This window comes from Bufo bufo, chromosome 2 (assembly GCF_905171765.1).
Source record: "Bufo bufo chromosome 2, aBufBuf1.1, whole genome shotgun sequence".
In the NCBI taxonomy this organism is placed as follows: domain Eukaryota; kingdom Metazoa; phylum Chordata; class Amphibia; order Anura; family Bufonidae; genus Bufo; species Bufo bufo.
The window spans coordinates 599,079,518-599,095,749 of record NC_053390.1 but is presented as its reverse complement, the minus strand read 5'-3'; the positions used below and the strand labels follow the sequence as shown (position 1 = coordinate 599,095,749).

At 47.7% G+C, this 16,232-nt stretch overlaps 1 protein-coding gene across 2 annotated transcripts; it reads right to left on the bottom strand.

Moving 5' to 3' along the window:
* Positions 1-242: 242 nt before the first annotated feature.
* Positions 243-8,940, bottom strand: LOC120989910 (TRAF-interacting protein with FHA domain-containing protein A-like). Of its 2 annotated transcripts, none has more exons than XM_040418360.1 (2): positions 8,813-8,940; positions 243-1,117 (listed from the first exon to the last, which is right to left on the bottom strand). In XM_040418360.1, the coding sequence occupies exon 2, from the start codon at positions 1,113-1,115 to the stop codon at positions 531-533; it is 585 nt and encodes a 194-aa protein (XP_040274294.1). In that variant the 5' UTR covers positions 1,116-1,117; positions 8,813-8,940; the 3' UTR covers positions 243-530. The 2 variants fall into 2 exon arrangements, with proteins under 2 accessions (XP_040274294.1, XP_040274293.1); XM_040418359.1 differs by lacking the exon at positions 8,813-8,940 and adding an exon at positions 4,418-4,562.
* Positions 8,941-16,232: the final 7,292 nt, after the last annotated feature.

The following is a 16,232-nucleotide window of genomic DNA, read 5'->3' as shown; positions in this document are numbered from 1 at the left end:
CCACCCCGCGTGATAGAGCTTAACTGTAACTAATACATCGCAGGCCGCGCTGTTCAGCATAGCTGCCGGCGATGTATCTGTGTCAGCAATGTAAAAATTGCACCATTCGCTTATAAGACGCACTGCAATTCCCCCCCCCCCAATTTTTTGGGGGGAAAGTGCGTCTTATAAAGTGAAAAATACAGTACATGCAGTCAAATATATTCTTTCCTATGTGCATTTGGGAATGGGTTAACAAGAGCTAATTGCAATGCATCTTGGGAGATGTAGGCCGCCCACAGAAAGGAAAGAAAGTCCTCCAAACATGCGAGTGATAGAGTTTTAAAGAGAATTTACATTCGTGGGATCACTCCTTTAAAAATGGATAGAGTGTCTTATAAGAATAACTTCATCCTGAGACACCGTATCATATGAAGTCTTTGGGAGCAAGATGGCCGCAGTGCGGCTTTTACACCAAGGCTACGGTGGCGTTATTTCATCAGTTCTTCATGTATTTGTATATGAATGGTAATACACAGATAATAACCTTTTTATACATAGTTTTCATCATCTTCCACTGGGGGAGGAGTTGGTGGGACACTAAGAGGCTGATGGTTTGACTCATTTAATGGGCCGTTTTCAGGAATGGATTGCTTCACTGGATGGCCTGTTTCTTGTACAAGAGAAACACGCGATAATTCACAGTAGACTGCAAATTTGTCCTCTGACTCTCCGGCTTCAGTCTCCATCAGAATCTGAAATTCCCCAAAACGAACCATGCACTTTGGAGGAAGGTCGACCTTATTGAGGTAACTCAGTTCCCATCCATCAACATAGAGTTTGGTTTTCTTGCTTAGGTTTTTTATCTCAAAAGACAATGCTGAACTATTGAATGGTTTGAAGAACTGCAAAGCAAACTGCATGCGGGAGACTCTGTTCTGTAGCAAGGTGAACCTACAGCAATTAACGTCCCGTCCAAAGGAAACCACCTCCTCGGCTCGGATCTCGTGTTTTCTGCACAATTCAATGGCACTAAAAATTCTTCTGTCATCTTGGTGAGGATGGTACAGCTTCATGAGCAAACATGTGAGAGTCTGTTCTGTGTCCACATTATTGTCCCCGCCTGTGGAGGCCATTCCTACAGGAAATTGATAAAACCAATAAGAATATAAATTTACATACTTATCACTGGTCACTAAACAAACTTGTTTTATGAAGTGGAATATTTACCAAATTGATAAGGCTGATATTGCCTTATCTTGGGTCATGGTTCACTCACATACACGTTATGTAAATAAATAGTAAAATGTAAAAAAATAATGTGATATTATAGGAGGCTCAGCGGTCAACACTGGGATCAAATCCAACTAAGGGCAGGAGTGAGGAGCAAGCTATCAGTGACAGGAGCGATCCCTGAGAAGGCACAGGCTTTGATGACCTATCTTCAGGAAGAACGGAAAATTATTTTATTAGATAATTATTAAAATAGAGAAGGAGAACCCAGTATAGATAGGCAGAGATGTTACTGTGGGCCTAGATGAAGCACCAGAAGAAATGTTCACAGTATTGTATGACATTGCTGGGTATACAAATCCTCCATAGCGTTGTGATTGCCCCCAGACTGAATAGAATTACTGCTGCTTTGTATCAGGTACTTGATTCTAAGCGGATCGAGGTCCACTATCAGATAGAGAGCATCTGATTAAGGTAATTGGGAAACTGATACTATGTGGAGCAGAGTCCACTATCAGACACAGTGTAACGGGTGAAGGGTAGGGACAGTGTGGACAGGGGGTCCACAGAGAGAAGGCCCCGCTAGCAGAGATCCAGATGTGACAGGGGACCAGGCTCTTACTGTCCGAGGTCTGGTGTATTGTTTGCCGCCAGTATGCTGTGACCGTCCTTTGTGAATACATTGCTGCACACAGCACTTTTCCTAGAAGATATACAATTACTGTGACTGACCACAAGTTAGGTGATTGCTGTGTCCCTATTGATTCCCCCACGCACTGCACAAACACATGGATTAGCGGTCCATTCCTCTCTGACCCCAATTCATCCGCAAATGCCATTCAGTTTTGTCTATTCCCCAGCCAGACAGCTTCATGCTAATTATCACCATTACTGATGCTGGATGGGGATCTCACTGCTCATATAGATAATGCCCATATGCTGTATGCGTTTCGCTGCTGTTTGGCTCATCAGGAGCAGGGCAGAGCGGTTTAAAGGGAACCGATCACCGGGATTTGATGTATAGAGCTGAGGACATGGGTTGCTAGATGGCCGCTAGCACATCTGCAATACCCAGTCCCCATAGCTCTGTGTGCTTTTATGGTGTAAAAAAAACGGAGATGAGTCCTGTCCCTGAGATGAGTCCAGCATGAAGGAGCCCAGCACCGCCCCGCATCCTCAGAATCTCCTCCTTGCTCCCCGACGTCAGAAAGCTAGAGCGCCGTAATCTCGCGATGCGCGAGCTAGCGCATGCGCAGTTCCTTACCTGGGGCTGATGCCAGCACAGGGAAGGAGCACTATGAGGACACTGCGCATGCACTAGCTCATGTATCGCAAGATTACGGCGCTCTGGCTTTCTGACGTCGGGGAGCAAGGAGGAGATTCGGAGGACGCGGGGCGGTGCTGGGCTCCTTCACGCTGGACTCATCTCAGGTTACTTTGCATATGGATCAAATCGGTTTTTTTATACAATAAAAGCACACAGAGCTATGAGGACTGGGTATTGTGGATCTGCTAGCGGCCATCTAGCAACCCATGTCCTCAGCTCTATACACAAAATCCCGGTGACAGGTTCCCTTTAACTAACTGAACGAAACAAAATGCCATCCATCTCTGATGTTGAAGTGGCGGCGTGACCACTGCTAGTGTGGCCTCAGGGTAGGTCATCAATACTAGATCTGGTGTCGGACCCCCACCTGTCAAGTATTTGAAGAGGCTGAGGCATTTACCAGAGCCTCCTTGCAGCTTACCAAGCACAGCGCCATCCACTAGATAGCTGCTGTGCTTAGTACTGCACCTTGGTCCCAATCACTTGAATAGGAGTGAGCTGTGCTCAGGTTATGTGACTGATGGATGTGATGCCACTGGCCTCGGAAGAGGACGCTCACCGCTGTGCCGCAGCCTCTGCAAACAGCTAATCAGCAGAGATTTGGGGAGTCAGACCCCACCAATCAGATACTGATGGCCTATCCTCAGGATAGAGATCTATTAGGGTGAACAGGATTGTCACATGCTCCCTGCAGCAGGGAGGCTACCATGGCAGCCATGGAAGGATTCATAAGCATCCAGGCTGCCATGGTAACCAATCAAAGCACCGCTATTTCACTGCAGGGGTTCTGATCGGAAGGCAGAGGGAGACGCATCCCTCTGCCTTGCCTCACAGAATTTGTGATCGGTGTTAATCGCGGCTTCTGAGAGGGTTAAATTACGGGTATCAGCACGATCGCTGCTCCCAGTCATTGCGGCCAGGTGCCTGCTGTACGATACAGCCGTCACCCGCCGTGTATTGAGCAGGCTCACTGCAGCAGCCTGCTCCATACATTACCTCAAGCACCATGATGTATGCGTATGTCACGGTGGTTGAAAGGGTTAATGTAAGTCACAAGCTACATGAGACTCAACTGTGTTTTTACAGCCAAAGCAAAGTTTTCAAATAGTTGCTGACAAGTCACACTTTTTTTTTTTTTGTCCCGAGACTTTTCTGTGACATGACACCATGTAGCATTAGCCTAAGGGGTTAAAAGCCACTGTTGTAAAAGAACTGCAACAGCTATAGAACAGCCCTGGTAGAGAAATGGCTGGGTCAGCGAGACCCACAGATCACCTTCTGGCCTATAGTGCAGCACTCGGCCAATGATGTCAGTGCATGTAGTCTCTGCACATAGGTGCCGCCCACCCTACAGACAGCTGCTGCGACCATGTCCCCGACCCCCACAAGCAGATTGTTAACACATTTCATGTTTCCTCTTTTTCTAAGTGTTAATGGTATGTTGCATTTTATGTTTTCTATAAACCGAATTTAAAGAAAAAAAAGAAAAAAGCCATTGTCGAATTGAAGTCGCTTTAGATAGTCTAAACATATAAGGGAAAATTTATTAACGAGCACCCGACAGCAGGATCAACCCTATTAAACAAATTATACTGACTGGTGGGGTCTATCCTGCTGATTAAAAGTCTTGTGAAAAAAGGTTGCAGTGTTTGGCCTCTTGCACGTGCGCCCCGTAGCCGTGCTGCGGGCCGCAATGCACGAACACCCACCGTGGGGTAGCCACAGCAGATCGCGGACCCATTCACTTTAATGTGTCCGGACATGTTCTATCCTTTTGCGGAACGGAAGTACGGGACAAAACCCCACGGAAGCACCCCACGGTAGCCACTAGTCCTCCTCTGTCTAGCACACATGGCTCCTTCTCCCCCAGTCCCTTACCTGTGTTGTGATGCGCTAGCAGCAAGTCACCTCTCCTTCACACCGTCCTTATCTGAGTTATGACTACTAGCCTCTGGCTGCGGTTCGGTATATTACACAGGCAGCAGCAGCAGCAGCCCGCCCATTCCTGTCACACGCCTCCTCCCTCCCCGTACATTCCTGTCACATGCCTCCTCCCTCCACTGCTGTGTGGAAAGCAGCAACCCCCGGCCAGGAGGGACGGACAGGGTGCAGGTCCCCCAGCTAAGGGTATTTTCACACTAGCATTAAAGTTTTCCGGTATTGAGTTCCGTCAGGTGCTCAATTCCCGGAAAAAAAACGCATCAGTATTGTCCTAATGCATTCTTAATGGAAAGCAATCCATTCAGGATGTCTTCCGTTCCATCCGCATGCTGCGGTATTTTCTCCGGACAAAATTCCGGAACACTTGCCAGATCCTGCATTCATTTCCATTGAAATGTATTAATGCTGGATGCGGTACCAAGTGTTCAGGAAATTGCCGCATTGACGGATCCGGTTTTCCGGTGCGCGTATGCACAGACCTTTAAAAATGTGAAAAAAATATATACCGGATCCATTTTTCCGGATGACACCGGCGAGACGGATCCGGAATTTCAATGCATTTGTTAGACGGATCCAGATCCGGAAACAAATGATATCTGTTTGCATACGGATTTCAGGATCCAGCAGGCAGTTACGGCAACGGAACTGCCTGCCGGAATCCAACAACGCTAGTGTGTAAGTATCCTAAGAGCCAGTTCAGACCTGAGCGTTTTACAGCGCGTTCCTACGCGCTGTAAAACGCTCAACAAGGAGAAACCAATGCTTCCCTATGGGAATGGTTCTCACCTGGGCGTTTTACAGCGCGTACGATCGCGCTGTAAAACGCCCGACGCTCAAACAAGTACATGAGCGTTTTTTCGGACGTTTGTCGCGCGTTCCCGTACATAGACTTTCGGGAACGCGCGACAATGTGTGTTTGCTTGTCTCTGTATGCGCGATTGTAAACGCCCGTACAATCGCGCATACAGAGCGCTCCTTTCACAACGCTCCGGTGTGAACCCAGCCTAATAGTATGTACCTGTAACGCTTTACTGTCTGTCCTGGCACACACGTACGGCAGCCGCCCCTTCCCCCATTATCCCCTCACACTAGTTGTGGTTAGACTTCACTTCCTGATCCTTATTGTTCCAAAGTCAGGAATTCCCCTCAGTGGTCGTGACGTCACCGGCGGAGCTCCTGCTCGGAGTTCAGACACAGGGATCAGTACTAGTGGAATTCTCATTGCAGATACGATGTATTATTACTACCAGCGTTATTATTACAGCTACTTCTGGCATTTTACTATTATTAACCCTTTCTACCTTGGAGGTTTCCGTTTTGCGCTCCATGCCCTCCCACAGCCATATCTTTTTCGGTTTCCTCGCTTCATGAGGGTTTTTTTTTTTGCAGGATGAGTTGTGCTTTCTAACGCCACCATTTAATATTGCATATGATGTAGGGGAAGCAGAAAAAATAATCCAAATGGGGTGGAACTGAAAAAAAAAAAAAAATAATAATTCTGCCACAGTTTTACGTGTTATTTTTTTATTTAAGAAGTTTGGATGTGCGATAAAACTGAGCAGTTGCTTTCGTTTTCCCGAATCCAGTGATACCATATATGTGTAGTTTTTCTTTTTGCATTTTTTTGAAAATAAAAAATCAGCTTTATTTTCTCGTCGCCGTGTTCTGACCCCTATAACTTTTTGTACTTGTAAATATTTTTCAAGACTGGCCGTTTTGGCATGATGTGTATTTTTTTTTCGTTTTAAAATTTTGCGAAATGCACACGGAACGGTGCCCGTGTATTGCAGATCCGCAAATGCAGTCCGCAATACGACCACAGAGCACACACGTGTGCAATAGGCCTTTCAGAGAGAAAAGAAAAAGAAAAAAAAAGACTTTACAAATTGCGGATCCGCAAAACACGGATGGCACCCGTGTGCCTTCCGCAGTTTGTGGAACGGAACAGAAGGCCTATTATAGAAATGCCTATTCTTGTCCGCCAAACGGACAAGAATAGGACAAGACTCTTAGATAATTTTTGCGGGCCCACGGAACGGAGCAAAGGATGTGGACAGCACACAGAGTGCTGTCCGCATCTTTTGCGAACCTGTTGAAATAAATAGTTCTGTAAACGGACCGTATGCGGAACGCAGAAAACGGCCCGTATACGGAACGCGAAATATGTTTGTGTAAACGTGCCCTTAGGCCCATTTCACATGAGTTTTCCGCACGGGTGCGATGTGTGAAGTGAACGCATAGCACCCGTACTGAATCCTGACCCATTCCTTTCAATGGGTCTGTGTACATGAGCGTTCTTTTTCATTCATTATCTCATTATCCAGCGCCAGTAAAAAACGGAAAGAATTAACGCAACTGCATACAAAACTGACTGAACTTGCTAGATTGCATCTGATTAAAGCAATTGTATATCAGTGAAAAACACACTGCACCCGGATTACATTTTCTGGAGAAAAAAAAATAAAAAGTTAAAAATGCAGTGCGAAACCACAGCGGCAGCCGCGTCATTTCTGTCTCCCATTCACTTCAATGGAGAATTCGGCGGGGCAGCTGCAACTCGGACATGTCCCTCTGCGGTCCTCAGCGCTGCCTCCCATTAAAATCAATGGGAGGCAGAAATCATGCGCCACCAGTGAGGTTTCAGAGCAGGTGTCTGCGCCAAAGTTCTACTGCAAAATACGCGGTGTGAATATAACCGAAGAGCTGTTGCACAGGAGCGAGTCCATTGTGGGAATCGCGCTCCGTGTGTGAGTGTGATCCTCGGCTCTGGACTTGCAGGAGCGCACGGCATTATCATGATTTATAATGCTATGTGCCTCTGCATGGCCTTTTTTCCCTAGAATCATAGTGACATAAAGCTGGCAGTATGATTCTGGAGAAATAAGGTCAAGCAGAGGCACATAGCATTAAAAATCATGATAATGCCGTGTGTTTCTGGAAGTCCAGAGCAGAGGATCACACTCACACATGGAGCGTGATTCCCGCAATGGACTCACTCGTGTGAAACAGCCCTAAGAGTACGTCCGCACACCACTTTTTTTTTATTCACTTCTGGTTTTGGCTTCCAAAACTGCATCAGAAAACCTAAAAGTGTAGCCAGACCCTAACCAGGTAGGGTGACCACGTGTCCCGGATCGCCCGGGACAGTCCTGCATTTGGAGAGTCTGTCCCGGGTCCCGGTCACCCTCATTTCGGGACAATGCAGTGTCCCGGAATGACCTGAGCCGCCGACCGCTGCTGTTGTGACAGTCACTTCTTTATACTATGCGATCGCCGAATCAGATCGGTATCGCATAGTACTGTCCAGTGTGTGTGGCTCCTCCCCTGCCTTGCTGCGCGGCCGACTAGCGTGACCGTGTGATGATCTTAGGGTACTTTCACACTTGCGGCAGGACGGATCCGACAGGCTGTTCACCCTGTCGGATCCGTCCTTCTGCTATTTCGCCGTGCCGCCGCTCCATCCCCATTGACTATAATGGGGACGGGGGCGGAGCTCCGGCGCAGCACGGTAGTGCACGGCGAAAGGCCGCCGGACTAAAGGTCCTGCATGTCCGACTTTTTAGTCTGGCGGCCTCTCACCGCGAACTGCGCCGGAGCTCCGCCCCATCCCCATTATAGTCAATGGGGACGGTCCGGCGGCACGGCGAAATAGCGGAAGGACGGATCCGACATGGTGAACAGCCTGTCGGATCCGTCCTGCCGCAAGTGTGAAAGTAGCCTTACACTCACGTGACGCCGGCCTGGCCGGGATCTCTACTGTGCCTGTAACTGTGCGGCCGTTATCAGCATTAAAGAGGACAAAAGGTACGTTTAACTTTGCAATGAATAATGAGGTCTGCCTCTTCTTTGGGTTTAGGGCAGCAAATATTTATTTCTTAGAAAGTTGGATCGGTTGTTGTGTGACTTGTAAATCGTGTAGTAAGTTAGTTACTACATGGAATTAGAGGCAGGAAATGGAATGTAAGTGCAAATTAAAAGATAAATGGAGAGAGGCTCAGGCAACATATAAGCAATGGATATGTAGATGTTAGGGCAGGCAACAGGAGATGTCTAAGTAGCCAGGTAATGTGTGCAGAAATACTGAAAAATGCACAGGCAGATATGTTTTTGCCAGTCTCAAGTATAAGTATGACGAAATGCACTTGTGAAAGTAAGTGTCCCTGAATGGCAGTTAGGAAATGTGGTCACCCTATAACCAGGATGCTGAGCTGAACATCTGCTGGCTTTATATGGCAGACAAGCGACTCCATATATCCTGCAAGGAACTAGCCACTAGTCCTCCTCTGTCTAGCACCCAGTGCACACATGGCTCCTTCTCCCCCAGTCCCTTACCTGTGTTGTGATGCGCTAGCAGCAAGTCACCTCTCCTTCACACCGTCCTTATCTGAGTTATGACTAGCCTCTGGCTGCGGTTCGGTATATTACACAGGCAGCAGCAGCCCACCCATTACGGTCACACGCCTCCCTTCCCCCCCGTCCATTCCTTTCACACGCCTCCCCCCGTCCATTCCTTTCAAACGCCCCCCCCGTCCATTCCTGTCACACGCCTCTCTCCTGTCCATTCCTGTCACACGCCTCCTCCCTCCACTGCTGTGTGGAAAACGGACAGGGCGCAGGTCCCCTAGCTAAGGGTATTTTCACACTAGCGTTAAAGTTTTCCAGTATTGAGTTCTGGCATTTTACTATTATTAACCCTTTCTACCTTGGAGGTTTCCGTTTTGCGCTCCCTGCCCTCCCAAAGCCATAACTGTTTTGGTTTCCTGTTCACATCGCTTCATGAGGGCTTTTTTTTTTTTGCAGGATGAGTTGTGCTTTCTAACGCCACCATTTAATATTGCATATGATTAGAGATGAGCGAACTTCTGTTTTAAGTTCGGCGTCTAAAGTTCGGCTTCCGGTTAGCGGAGGATCCCGATATGGATTCCGAATTCCGTTGTGGTCCGTGGTAGTGGAATCAATAATGGCCATTATTGATTCCACTACCACGGACCACAACGGAATTCGGAATCCATATCGGGATCCTCCGCTAACCGGAAGCCGAACTTTAGACGCCGAACTTAAAACAGAAGTTCGCTCAACACTACATATGATGTAGGGGAAGCAGGAAAAAAAATCCAAATGGGGTGGATTTGAAAAGAAAAAAACAATTCTGACACAGTTTTACGCGTTTTTTATTTATTTAAGACGTTGGATGTGCGATAAAACTGACCAGTTGCTTTAGTTTTCCAGGTCTGTACGAACGTTATACCTTATATGTGTAGTTTTTCAGAAAAATGTGTAGTTGTCAGAAAACCTGACAGTGTAGCCAGACCCTAACCAGGATGCTGACAATCTGCTGTTTTATATGCCACATATCACTTTTTATTTAATTTTTTGGTGGGAAACGAAGCGACCAAAAACTGTGAAATGGCCATTTTGAGGTTTTTTTTCCATTTCGCCAGTTGCTGTATGGGGAAAATATTTTTCTAGAGTGGCTGTTTTTGCATGTGACAAATGGCATGATGTGTATTTTTTTTTGTTTTTTCATTTTTATTTTTGGGGAAAGGGTAGTGATTTGAATTTTTATTTTTTTTAAACTTTATTTTTATTTTTTACACTTTTTTATGGTTCCCATAGGAAACTATAATAAGCAATCGTTAGATTGCTATTCTCATAGACTGCAATGTGTTAGCACTGGAGTCTATGAGAAATGTACTAGTTTCCTATGGAGCCCTGCTGCAGACAAAGAAACACTATGCAGCAGCCTCCTGTCATTCTCTATGACAGGGGCTGCTGCATACAAGCTCCGACTCCTCCGATCGCCGCTGGAGGGAGTCAGAGCATTACCGGAAGCGCGTGCTTTCGGGTTTTCGTGATCTCGGATACCTTGGTCAGGATTGACCATGACATTTGAAGTGTGGCCAGTGATAAACATCTGCATCTTCAAAGACCAGGCCAGCGCCGTACTAGTACAGTGCTGGCCGGGAAGGGGTTAATGGCATTAGTATTGTTTCTTGTTAGTATTATTTTACTGTGATTATTTCTACTTTTAGTGGTATCATTATCTCTTGCTTTTGTTAGGCTGCCTGTACACGTTCTAGTTTTGATCAGGTAACGGAACAACGGATGCGGACAGCACACTGAGTGCTGTCCGCATTTTCTACGGGGCCATTGAAATAAATGGTTCCGTATTTGCGGAACGGATGCAGATTACAAAATACTGACGTGTGAATGGACCTATACGCGGATTCGTCAAAAAAATAGAGCCCATTGTAGTCAATTGTTCCGCAAAAATGCGAATGACATGCGGAATGCATCAATATGTCATCCGCAATTGTGGATCCGTTTCCAGGAAATAGAAAAAAAAACTATTTTTTTAGTACCCTAGCAACATATATTTCTCCTTCCCTTTTTTTCTTTGCGGAAAAACTGAACGGATGTGGATCTGCAAAAAACGGAACGGAAATCTGGAAAATAAAAATACTGACATGTAAATGGACCCTTCAATGGGTTGTGCAAGAATGTGGGGAACACCCCCCTCACGTGGCCAGATCTATAAAAGAAAGCTCAGGCTTTGTTCACATTTCCGTCAAGATCCGTCAGGCCGTGTCGACACAGAGCACATAAATGCCGGTTTTGGCTGGACAAAAAACGTTGCATGTTTATTTGCCCGGACTGGCATTTGCACTGACTCCACAGCCCAGGATCAAACGTCTGACATAGGGCAGTGCCGCTAATGAGATGGTATGTCATATGGTTTATGTATGACGGTACCCTGGTGCAGGAACTCAGGAACTATGACCATGGTATTGGCATCAAAGAGAAACGTTCTCTTCATTCAGGGCTCATGCACGGAAACGTATTTTCTTTCCATGTCCATTCCGTTTTTTTATGCGGACTGTATGCGGTACTATTAATTTCAATGGGTCCGCAAAAAAAACGGAAGTTACTCCGTGTGAATTCCATTTCTTTATGTCCGCATGTCTGTTCCATAAAAAAATTGAACAGTCTTATCCTTGTCCGCATAATGGACTGTTCTATTAGGGGCCTGCTGTTCCGCTCCTCAAAATACGGAATGCACATGGACGTCATTCGTATTTTTTGCGGACCTCAGAATACATACGGTCGTGTGCATGAGCCCTTAGGGTCCATTCACACGTCCGCAATTTCGTTCCACATTTTGCGGAACGGAATTGCGGACCCATTCACTTCTATGGGGCAGCATGATGTGCTGCCCGCATCCGGAATTGCGGATCCGCACTTCCGGGTCCGCAATTCCGATCCCGAAAAAAATAGAACATGTCCTATTCTTGTCCGCATTTTCTATTAAGTGCCGGCGATGTCCGTGTTTTGTGGATCCACGGATCCGCAAAACACACACGGACGTGTGTGTGGACCCTTAGGCCTCATGCACAGGAAAGTGCTGTTTTTTGCGGTCCGCAAACCGCGGATCCGCAAAAAACGGAAGCCGCCCGTGTTGCCTTCCGCAATTTGCGGAACGGAAGCCGGCAATATAAATGCCTATTCTTGTCCGCAAAGCACGGACAAGAATAGGACATGTTATATTTTTTTAGTGGGGCCACGGATACTGTCCGCATCTTTTGCGGTCCCATTGAAGTGAATGGGTCCACATCCGAGCCGCCAAAATGGCGGCTCAGATGCAGACCCAAACAACGGTCGTGTGCATGAGGCCTTAGGCGCACGAACGTTTTTTTTCACAGTCCGCAAAAACAGGGTCCGTAGGTCCGTGATCCGTGACCGTTTTTTCGTCCGTGGGTCTTCCTTGATTTTTGGCGGATCCACGGACATGAAAAAAAAAGTCATTTTGGTGTCCGCCTGGCCGTGCGGAGCCAAACGGATCCGTCCTGAATTACAATGCAAGTCAATGGGGACGGATCCGTTTGACGTTGACACAATATGGTGCCATTTCAAACGGATCCGTCCCCATTGACTTTCAATGTAAAGTCCGGAGTCCCTTTTATACCATCAGATCGGAGTTTTCTCCAATCCGATGGTATATTTTAACTTGAAGCGTCCCCATCACCATGGGAACGCCTCTATGTTAGAATATACTGTCGGATATGAGTTAGATCGTGAAACCTCATTTCCGACAGTATATTCTAACACAGAGGCGTTCCCATGGTGATGGGGACGCTTCTAGTTAGAATATACTACAAACTGTGTACATGACTGCCCCCTGCTGCCTAGCAGCATCCGATCTCTTACAGGGGGCCGTGAGCAGCACAATTAACCCCTCAGGTGCCGCACCTGAAGGGGTTAATTGTACTATCATATCCCCCTGTAAGAGATCAGGGCTGCCAGGCAGCAGGGGGCAGACCCCCCCCCCCCCCCCCCAGTTTGAATATCATTGGTGGCCAGTGCGGCCCCCCCCCCCTTCCTCCCTCCATTGTAATAAATCGTTGGTGGCACAGTGTGCGCCCCCCCCCCCCCCCCTTCCTCCCTCTATTGTAATAATTCGTTGGTGGCACAGTGTGCCCCCCCCCCGCCCCCCCTTCCTCCCTCTATTGTAATAAATCGTTGGTGGCAATTATTGGCCCCCCTCCCTCTATAGCATTAACAACATTGGTGGCCAGTGTGCGGCCTCCCATCTTGCGCCGCCCCCCCCCCCCCCGATCATTGGTGGCAGCGGGTTACTAGCAATAGTACAAGATTCATACTTACCTGGGAGCTGTGATGTTCGTGTTCGGCCGGGAGCTCCTCCTACTAGTAAGTGACAGTTCATTTAGCAATGCGCCGCACAGACCTGTCACTTACCAGTAGGTGGAGCTCCCGGCCGGACACGAACATCGCAGCAGCAGCCTGGAGCAGGTAAGTATGAATCTTCTACTATTGTACTATTGCTAAGTAACCATGGCAACCAGGACTGTAGTAGCGTCCCGGTTGCCATGGTTACCGATCGGAGCCCCAGCGATTAAACTGGGACTCCGATCGGAACTCCGCTGCCACCAATGATGGGGGGGGAGATGGGAGGCCGCACACTGGCCACCAATGTTGTTAATGCTATAGAGGGAGGGGGGGCCGATGGGGGGCGCACACTGTGCCACCAACGAATTATTACAATAGCGGGAGGGAGGGGGGGGGGCGCACACTGTGCCACCAACGATTTATTACAATAGAGGGAGGGGGGGGGGCCGCACTGGCCACCAATGATATTCAAACTGGGGAGGGGGGGGGGGGGGGTCTGCCCCCTGCTGCCTGGCAGCCCTGATCTCTTACAGGGGGCCGTGATCAGCACAATTAACCCCTTCAGGTGCGGCACCTGAAGGGGTTAATTGTGCTGATCACGGCCCCCTGTAAGAGATCGGGTGCTGCCAGGCAGCAGGGGGCAGTCTTGTACACAGTTTGTAGTGTATTCTAACTAGAAGCGTCCCCATCACCATGGGAACGCTTCTGTGTTAGAATATACTGTCGGTTCGGAGTTTTCACGAAGTGAAAACTCAGCTTTGAAAAAGCTTTTATGCAGACGGATCTTCGGATCCGTCTGTATAAAAACTAACCTACGGCCACGGATCACGGACACGGATGCCAATCTTGTGTGCATCCGTGTTCTTTCACGGACCCATTGACTTGAATGGGTCCGTGAACCGTTGGCCGTGAAAAAAATAGGACAGGTCATATTTTTTTCACGGCCAGGAAACACGGCTCACGGATGCGGCTGCCAAACGGTGCATTTTCCGTTTTTTCCACGGAACCATTGAAAGTCAATGGGTCCGCGAAAAAAAACGGAAAACGGCACAACGGCCACGGATGCACACAACGGTCGTGTGCATGAGGCCTTAGGGTGTGAGAACATGGAAAATGCCTAGCTGCTGGAGTGGAAAGAGAAGGCTCACTAAGCTTGCCTATACACGGTGCAGCCCAGCCACAGGATCCACAGATGGATTACCACTATTTGCCAGACTGCACCTGTACTTGTCATTTGAAACAAGCCTGGCAATTAGTGTTAATCCACATGTGGATCCTGTGGCTGGGCTGCACCGTGTATGTCCACCCTTAGGCCTCATGCACACGGCCGTTGTGCGGCCATTCCGTGCTTTGGGGACCGCAATTTGCTGTTCCCAATGCATGGGTAATGTCCGTGCGGCGTCCGGGACGGATTGAGAACCATTCAACTTGAATGGGTCCGTGATCCGTCCGCACCACAAAAAAAATAGAACATGTTCTATTTTTTTGCGGTGTGGAGGCATGGAGAGAAACAGCACGGAAGCACTCCGTAGTGCTTCCGTGGGGTTCAGTGCCTCCGTTCTGCACTGCAGCTCCGGATTGCGGACCCATTCAAGTGATGGCCGTGGCCGTGTGCATGAGGCCTCATGCCTCTTTCACTCAAGCGTGAAGGATTGGCTCCGGATGCGTTCAGTGAAACTCGCACCATTTTGCAAGCAAGTTCAGTCAGTTTTGTCTGCGATTGCGTTCAGTTTTTTCTGCGCGGGTGCAATGCGTTTTGATGCGTTTTTCACTCGCATGATAAAAAAACTGAAGGTTTACAAACAACATCTCCTAGCAATCATCAGTGAAAAACACATTGCATCCGCACTTGCTTGCAGATGCAATGCGTTTTTCACTGAAGCCCCATTCACTTCTATAGGGCCAAGGCTGCGTGAAAAACGCAGACTATAGAACATGCTTCGATTCTCATGCAACGCAGAACTGATGGGTGAAAACAACACTCATGTACACAGACCCATTGAAATGAATGGGTCAGGATTTAGTGCGGGTGCTAGGCGTTCACTTCACGCATCGCACCTGCGCGGAAAACTCGCTCGTGTGAAGGGGGCGTTAGGGTTACTTCACGCGTTGCAAAAAATTCTGCCAGAAAATCTGCAGGTTTGTTGCACATTTTGTTGCAGTTTTCCTGTATAAGAATCTCTCCATTCAAGTCAATGGCAGACTGATTCTGCAGTAGAAAATATCGCTGAAAAATCTGCAACGAAATCCTCGCGGATTTGCTGTTCTGAAAAAGTGATTGAATGCATTACTGTACATTGGTATAGAGGGTTAGTGGCTGCAACAATAGGAAACAGTGGTGTGGTGCTCTTCCCATGCGACTCACCCCTGTGTCGCAGAAAATAGGTAAGAAATGCAAGATATAGATGTGGGAGGCACTCGGTATCCAGGTTAAATATGTGTAGGTTGTGGAAATATTGAGGGGTTAGTGGTAAAGGTGTGGATTGTGTTCTCGAAGTGGTATATAACGGTATATAATGATCACACCATAATTGTTGCTATTTAAAAAATGTTAATTTATTGATAAAATTATAAAGATATTTGTGTCAGGTGCTTACAATGGTAGAGGGAGGAACCCTAGGAAACAGGGTAACAAACGCAGTCGGTTGTGGTGTGCCGAAACCGAGGATGAGGTAGGCCTGAGAAAGAAGAGGGCCTACCCAAGGAAAAGATATGGAAAGGAATGAATGTGAATAAGTGGAGTGGTGGGAGGGTCAAGCAGTTCAGACCTCAGACGGTACAGGAGCCAGGTAAGGGGAGTGCCCTAAATAGACTGGAGGTGGAACTCAGCCCCTCCCACAAATCCAGGCAATTTGCCTTAATACTTGTGTCAGGCGCTTACAATGGTACAATGAGGAACCCTAGGAAACAGGGTAACAAACGCAGTCGGTTGTGGTGTGCCGAAACCGAGGATGAGGTAGGCCTGAGAAAGAAGAGGGCAAAATTGAAGTGAACAAGTTTATTGCAGACAATCAATATACGTATTTCTCAACCAGACATGTTTTTGAAAGCCTCCCTAACCTCCTGA

Bases quoted from the DNA above. Each gene is read 5' to 3' on its own strand.
- LOC120989910 (XM_040418360.1), bottom strand. From the start codon at position 1,115: ATGGCCTCCACAGGCGGGGACAATAATGTGGACACAGAACAGACTCTC.